This window comes from Cephus cinctus, unplaced genomic scaffold (genome assembly GCF_000341935.2).
Source record: "Cephus cinctus unplaced genomic scaffold, Ccin1 Ccin1_scaffold0597, whole genome shotgun sequence".
In the NCBI taxonomy this organism is placed as follows: Eukaryota; Metazoa; Arthropoda; class Insecta; order Hymenoptera; family Cephidae; genus Cephus; species Cephus cinctus.
The window spans coordinates 966,155-974,528 of record NW_014333243.1 but is presented as its reverse complement, the minus strand read 5'-3'; the positions used below and the strand labels follow the sequence as shown (position 1 = coordinate 974,528).

The following is an 8,374-nucleotide window of genomic DNA, read 5'->3' as shown; positions in this document are numbered from 1 at the left end:
GGGGGGGGGGGGTTAGCAGATTTCATTTGCCCGATACGATCCATAGGGAGAGAAGAGGGTCGCCTGCCGGAAGCCACCCTCGAACCGTGGATCGAATTCGTAACGGAGAATTCTCGCGTGGGTGCATCCTGTGACCAACACAAACCAGCCCCCTTCCCTCCCACATTACCAACCCCACCTGAGAGATTGTTGTAAGGGAGGCTCATGAGGGTCAAGGGGTTTAAAGGACTCTGCTTTACCATCTGGTTTCGTGTTATGCCTTTTTAGCTGTGTGTCGTTTCTAGGGGATGTGCGCTCCCGTATTTGCTCATAGTAGCAATACATATGTAAAGCCGCGGGCAGATCCTGTAGGAATGGCAAGGGGTAGACACGCATGTGTATTCGTCTCTGCGTGAGTGATCTATGGCCGAAGATAAACCACGCGTTCAACAAGTGTGCCTCCAAGAGATAGGCTGGGCTTGGTACTCTCTCTCTCTCTCTCTCTCTCTCTCTCTCTCTCTCACTCTCTCACTCTCCTATCCTATTCTAAACCCGTAACCTTTAACTTCTGATTTTGCTACATTCGCTTGCACGCATATACCATCGACATAAGATACACGACAACTTCCTGAATTCTAAAAAATTATTGTCCATTTTTTACAACTTCGCCCAAAAATTGTCATTTCTTTCTTATATAGTTTCGTGATATTTTCGATTAATAAGGAGAAAAATGTGATTCCTTGAAATTAATATTTTTTTTAAATCACCCATGAATGGATGACCCGGAAATAAGCTATGCATGATATATCGATATGATTTCGTCGGCCCCTCAAACTCGCGCCTGTGTGTTTTACAAGGAGAAAAAAGAGTCCAAAAACTTCACGGATGTCTGTTTTAATTACAAGAGCGTTAACGTGTTTACGTATGAGCTCCTATATAAAGATCCAGGCTAACGAGCCTGTCCGTCACTTCGTCATTCCATCATTCTATCATTCCTTCACTCCTTCATTCCGTCACTGCGGTAATCATAATCAGTAATCGCTTATCGAGTTGCCAATCAAGATCCAAACAAGTATTTTCAGTTATCTCTATATAGTATCCTACTCATATGAACTTTCATCTCACAGCCTAACAACGCACCGACGATTCATATTTCCAGAATTAAATATTAATTGCGTTAGCTAAAAAAATCCTAGTGATAAGATTAGCTCCTGAAAGAAAAAAAATCACCAAATCCTCAACAACACCCAAGAAACTCGTACTTAACGGGACACGGTGAGCTCGTTTCACGGGGTCAGTTTTTTCATCCCATTGTCTACGCCGGTCGGTAGAGATCAGAGGGATTCTCCCATGAGTCCCAAGTATCCCGGACTGTTAGCACCTAACATTGGTCTTGTGGTCGAAGGAAAATGAAAGAAAAGAAGGCCGTCCACACCGCAGAAAATAAAATACCCAAAGGAAAGATGTAATGATGGGCATCGAATGAAGACGAGAACAATACGATTTCTTCTATCGGGTCCATCATAATTCTCCCTATATTCATGTATAGACAGCTATTTCCCCAGGTATATTCCTTACAGAAGCGTCATTTCTCAGGCTGAACATCATTCTGTCAATTCACACTGCAAATCCAAGTGTGTTATTCCCTATACTCTCTACAGTAGTCACTTTTTACACACTTACCAGTGTCTTGTTGTTCCCCCATATTCCAACGTAAAAATAACACATTTGTAACTGTGTAAAAAGTGACTACCACAGAAAGGATAGGGAATAAGAAAGTTGAATTTGCAGTGCATCTAGTTATCCTATCGGTCGTACTCGTTTCGTTACTATACTTGTCTGACTTCAATTGTGCTGCTGCCTCTTGTTATTGTCCATAACAATAAGGCCTGTACACACTTCAGCACAAATTCTAGCACAGCCTACAAATACCTACGTATTCATGCGAGAATGGAGATAGTTAGGTTGGATGGCTTGTGCCACTGCCGGAGTCTATGGGAGGTCACTGGAGATCAGTAGGTAGATTCTCAGTGTCATTGGTAGTCAAGCAAACCCCCGGAAAGAGAGTATACAGTATACACAGAAGAACCAAGGAAGGGATCATCGGACCCAGCGGACTCCTGGAGTCTCGAAAAAGCCGAAACTGCTGCGGCTGCGATTGCGGTGGCGGCGTCCTTTGTCGAGCATTTTTCGAGCGAGAGAAGAAGAAGAAGAAGAAGACGCCGCCGACGTCGCAGCCGCCCCTTGTACACAAGGTAATATAGCCTGTAGGATCATCATCGTCAGTCGGTGCAGAGAGACTCGACAGCACAGAAGGAACCAACAGTTCGGCTATCGTCGTCTAGGCGTTTTCATTCTTGGAATAAAGCGAGAAGCGTCAGTCAGAACGACGCAAGTCGAACTACAAAATTTCGAAAAATGGCGACGCTCTGACTTCGTAAAAAAAAACATGCCCTAAAAAAAGATCCAAGAAAAGTATTGTTTCTTCCCTGCCACAAATCCGTCCCTTCGAACCGGATTTTATCGGCTCGAAAAAAAAAAAATAGCTAAGGGTGCACCAGACTGTGCAATAAAAAGACAGAATCCCTATGTACTAAACGCACCCCCTTTGACATCGGCATATCCGATAAATATGATTCCTCCTGTATGTCCTACGTTCATCTCAGCCAGCCCGACTGTTATTTTTTTTTATTTTTTACGAGACTATGCAGGGAATACGGTCAGGTTAACGAGAGGGGTAGGTATTACCGACGTATAGGAGATTTTATATTGGGTCTTATAAAAGATTCTAGTGGGGTGGAAAAAGAAACATACTGTGCCACCGGTGGTTCGTGTCCGTGTCGTGTTGTGCCGCAGTTAGACGAAGTGGAGTGCGTTACGTCTCCTATCGCGTGGCAATGCCCTCATAAAAGGAGCCTACCAGGAGGATCGGTTATGGGAGTAAGGGTTCCGAAGTTTCAGAGGGGAACGAGGGAGACGAAAAGAGAGCGAAAGAGAAAAGGGAATAAAGGGGGGGCATGAAGAAGAGAAAAAAAGATTCACGAGGATCCTCGCGCGTTACACGGAATACGAACCTTTCCGCCATTTTCTATCCACGTGGTACACACGAAGCATTCCCTAATAATCCCAACGTCAAATTACACCTTCCAATGTATCTATACTGTACTAAAACCGTAATGCCATTTGATACGCGCATCCTGTAGGTCCACGAGCCATTTTTGCCCTATAGGTACTCAAAGTGGCGAAAGGCCCCATTACGTGTTATACGCTGCTCGTAATTTTCATTCTTCCTTCAGTCGCTCTTTCTGCCACGTATTTATCATCTGATCGGGTCAGACCGCTGTGTATAGATAAGAAGAGGCAATGGGATCAGGGGTCACTTTATGATTTCAGGGGATTAAACGAACCCACTTTCATTCCCATCCCTGAATCGCTGATATAACTCAGAATGGCCTGCCCGTTTCATGGCGTATTACACCTATAGGTAGGTGTTGTAATATAACGTACAGGGAGAGGCGGAAGGCTGAGTGAGTAATAACCGAACAAACATACTGAACGATTATTATGGCCCAATAAAAGACGCCATCGACGCTCGCGGACGCGCCTTAATAGATTTCCGCTGTACCTTCTTCCTCTTTCCCCTCGAGCTCTCTTCATGGATTTCTTATTCTTCTCATTCTATCTCGTCTTAAGTGTCGTCGGTCGGACGCGGGCATGTCGTTCCTAAAGGGGTTAAGAGTTCACCGAAGGGACTGAAACGAAGATACATTCATTGGTTTAATTGCGCACAATCTCTGAGGCTGCTACCACGGGATGGAACGAATGACGAAAGGTGTGGCGAGAGAGAATTGTTAATGGAGACAGGGAGAAGGGGTTACACGATAACGAAGAGGCCATTGGCAGAAGAGTGAGAATGGCGACGGTGGGTGGTGGTAATGCAATTTTCTAATTGCCCCTCATAAAGTTAACACGTGCGCCATTCCGCTATTCAGCCATGATAAAAGTCACTTTATTGGCGACTTCGAAGATTACACGTGAGGAGGATATAAGATATTTTTACGGGACCCCGCGTGGGCCTTAGTCAGCCGGACTTCTCCCCTGTAGCGCTGACGTGAAAAGAAAGAAGAAAAAAAAAGATAAAGAATAAGAATAAAAAGGCATTTCAGTAGCCCCCGAGAATTTTACGCACACCCGTTACATTCAGGAACACTCATTTGCAATTAGGTTGCGGCCATATGCCTTCCACAGGGCAACGGGCTATATCTATATGTATTATATACATAAAACGAGAACGATGATGAGAGGAGAAGGAACGATGAAAAAAATTACTAATCAATGTAAAAGAAATAAAACAAAAGCAAAGCTTAAGAGTGAATTCTACACAGGGGATGGTTACTGGCAACCGGATATAGGTATATGGTACCAGGAACGATTAATCGACTATTTCTTCTTCCTGTGCTCAATACCGTGTAACACCCCATGGACCCTTCCCCCAGGAACCAGTTTGTCAGAAATAAAATCTCACAGACTGATCCAACTTGACCACTGACCATCAGTTCTGTCCTCTTTCGGCTCTTGGACGTCCTACTCCTGGTTGTTCCAAATATCATCGGAACCCCCAGTATTTATCAGAATACGGCTTTAAGTATACGTGTCGCTAGATGATTGCATACAAGTGAGTATCTAACGCGTGTCTATTTATCTTTGGAGCATCTACGGGGTCTCAAAACATGGACTAAAGGTAGAGCCACAAACTGTACCTTCATTTAGGATTACAATTTTTTTTTTTTTTTTTTTTTTTTTTTTTTTTCCTTAAGGAATTTTACATATACATATATTGGCTGTCTAAGGGAAACAGGAAGTGGACGAAATCTATAAAATTGTTTCTTTATTTTTTTTTTACTTCACTCTCATCGACTCTTCCAATTACGAGTCGATCTCTCTGGCTCTCGCACACGATTCCATCGAAATCATTTCCAAGAAGAGGAGCTCGAGTTCAGACGCGAGAGCACGGATTCCGTATGTCTGGGATTCCGACGTTAAGATCGTTCCGCTTTATAAATATAACGTTAGAATGGCAAGTCAAAGAAAAGAAACAAGTGTTCGCGTAACGACTGCGATAAAACGTCTATAACAGTAACAAATAATAATATATCCAATCGTTAGACTCACCACCAGTTTGCATGGACGCAGTGACGTCCTGTCAGGAGGATGAGACTCGCACACGTCAAGAGTATCGTACTCGTTCTCGGGAACCTCGCCATTTCCCCAATACCACCGTTAAACACCACGAATCGGTCCTTCGGGAAAGTAAAGCCGTGTGGGGAAGAAGAGCAAAAGAAAAAGGATAAACAAGTCGGCGATTCTGATTATACGTGTACCGAACACGATATATGCGCGTACCGGGCCGATTTCACACGTTTTCTAACCGAGGAGGAGGCACGCTCTCTTAACCTTGCATTTTTCCGCCTCCTTTTTTTCTCCCCAGTCCTATCAGACTGTTGCCCGAGCAGAACCGGTCTACTAGAACGAACCGACCCCCTCAATAACTATTGTTAAACAAAATAAGGTTTAAACTATTTAAAATTCTAAGAAAACTCCTTGACACGTATCGATCACGCATGAAAATGGTTCCACGAGTTGGGTCTATTTTTTTAAAATTCGTTCTATACCCGACGAGTCTTTACATGTTTGACACTCGTCGCGACACGATTCACGCTCGATTAACGTTTGTAGATTAATGATTATTATCGTACAAACAAGGAACAACTAATTTTACGCGCCGTTTAACAATTATTTCCGGAGAACGTGAGTGGCGCGTTTCCGGTATCGATGAATGGAGACCAGAAGTCTCTTTTTTCTTTCCTTGTTTACTTCTTCTTTTCCTCTTTGGATTTACTACGCGACGCCGTAAGTCTCAAGCTGGACTCTTTTTGACAAGTGGACAGTCAGGAAACACGTTGACGTAACCGCAAGAGGAATAGGTGATGCGCGCACAGATGCGATTCAGTGAGCGGTCGCGTAGGTACTGTGGCTGGTTGCCACGAGGAAAACTGCGAGTGACGGGAGAGAAGTGGGTGGAGCAATCGAGCCATAGAGAGACGCTGATTGGCTGAACGAAGGGAGGGACTTAAGGGCTAATTGAAGAATTTCGGCACCCTGAGACAGAATCACTTCGGTACCAATCTACAAGATGATCTACAAGATCTACACTATTGATGCTGATAGTGTCTTTAACACGCGTTGTAACGCAAATGCTGATTTTTGCATTGTAAATAAGATATATTTATCTTTGGAAAGCTTCGAGGCATCCTGGAGCATCCTTGAACAGTAATACAGTGATTTTACAAGTATATTCATTTAATGCGGTATTCCACGTGCATCAGTGCCGTTAATTATTTCTCTGTGAGTACTGCCGAAGGATATTCAAAAATATTCCTCGAGGACTCCGCATCTTGAGGATCCTTACGATTTTCAATTCTCAACTAGAATTATCCTGAAGACCCGTTCGGGGGATACCTCCGGATTCTACGATCGGCCAGTCAAGTACACCAAGCGTCTGGTTTATTCTCGAGTACCCTCTTAAGGTCGATTACTCGTCTCCGAGGGCCCCAATCGGAAACTCGATCACCCGGGAGTTTTTGCTCTCGTTTACGATCCTCTTCCCGACTCGAGGTTTATTCGTACGTGTACGCGTATATATACACACAATATAAAACATACCCATAATTATACACATATGTCCTCATGAACGAGTTATCCTGACCCGACATACATTTTCATGAAGAATTATGAATCCTGCAAGAAAGAGCATATGGATTCTGGTATAGCAATATAAAAGTGAGAACAGGAATAGACGCTGGGGCTTGATCATATAGGGCCCATAAGGGAGCCCAGGTTCCAGTACTGTTCAGCACGTACTATTTCTAGCTGCTTCCTAGCTGTATGCCATTGTTACATGGCCTACCTCATTCTGCGTGGCTAATCAGGCATGCTCAGTCCGGGGCCTGTTTGGGTCCGTTCTTCTGGTGCGCCAACACTGGACCACGTGAAACGTTCCGCGAGTTTTACAAGAAGCCCACTGCCGATAGAAGTTACGTTTACAACTGGCCAATGAGTTGGTAGATACGTCCGCACGGCCGCGGTTAGGTTATTATACTTTTACTCAAGTAAATCTGTGTTATGCAACGAGATAAGGCCCGTTTTGTTACCAGGAGTTTAATGAAAACAGACAACCTCGGCCACCACGGACGTTGCCAGTCCTATTGCCCTGTTGCAGCGCTACTCAATCTTAGTACCGTGAGAGTATTATAGATGGCGATACTATCGTTTTAACCGATTTAATAGACTTCTGAATGTCGATGCTCTAGTGACGGCGGGTGGTAGATAGATGGAGACGGAAGCTGGAAGAACGGTAGAATATCGGCCGAAGAACTTGGCAGGACGTATACCATCTTCCAAAGCGTCTCTGCCTGTAAAATATGAAATCTTATCGTTTGACCCGTGCAAGTATAAATAATTGTAAACCACGGAAACGTGCGAGACAAGCTGTCTCGCGTTCCTATCTATCCAAGAGATTTCATTCCTGTCTGACTGAGGTCTATATTCGAGGCTGTACATGGAAACTGCGCGCTCTTGAACAGTTTTTAAAGATATGTTTGCGGTGTAAATAGTCGCGGGAATTGGGGAGAGCAAGAGTGTAATAAGTTTGTCCTGTTATTCTTAGGGTAAGGATATCATGGTGTACATACATGTGCGAGTCAGGAATGTTTATTCTACACTGGGATTTTAGTTTAAAGGTAAATGATAAGAAAAATTACCGAAAATATAAGACACCTCTTAGGAATAAAAAACAAACTGTACGAGATAGTCAATAATAATCATAAGCTCCAGGACGAAGCATATCTAATGGCGACAACTGAATGTTTATGATTTATAGATAATCAATGGAAATAAGGTCTAAACTTACGTATAGCAGATATACTGTAGAATACTGCAATATGCAATAGTAAAATTTGCATGTTCGTTATTGGAATGTTTAAACAAAAATAAAATTTTTATTTTATAGGATTTAACTCGATTTAAACAATGTCACATAAATCCCCTTCTGTATCTGCCTTCAGGCAGGCAGGCTGTCGGGAGTTAAAAATTATGTAACATTAATAACGACACTTCTGCATGTCTATTTTATAGTCTAAATCCCTTTAAAAATTGGCACCACGTGAATATAAGGGGTACGGTTGATTATTAAAAAGAAATATGTATCAGGGAAAAATAAAGTCACAAACCAGCAGTGAACTTTGAGAGAACAGTGAAAATTGAGTAATTTCTATTTCCAAATCCTTTATGAGGGTAATTTTGAAGGATCTGTAAACCACAGCGATTAGTGTGTGGA

The 8,374-nt window shown here is 43.1% G+C and overlaps 1 protein-coding gene across 3 annotated transcripts in view; it reads right to left on the bottom strand.

The window, feature by feature from the left end:
- Positions 1 to 8,333, bottom strand: part of LOC107269018 (protein Wnt-1) — a 26,632-nt gene extending 18,299 nt beyond the window's left edge. Inside the window, exons 1-2 of one of the 3 annotated variants that reach the window (XM_015742396.2) lie at positions 6,901 to 8,333; positions 5,152 to 6,777 (exon numbers count right to left, since the gene is read on the bottom strand). In XM_015742396.2, the coding sequence (XP_015597882.1) occupies positions 5,152 to 5,243 (92 nt within the window). In that variant the 5' untranslated portion in view covers positions 5,244 to 6,777; positions 6,901 to 8,333. The remainder of the gene's footprint in view (positions 1 to 5,151; positions 6,778 to 6,900) is intronic. The other 2 variants (XM_025086326.1, XM_025086327.1) reach the window with 2 other exon arrangements.
- Between the last annotated feature and the right edge of the window lie 41 nt (positions 8,334 to 8,374).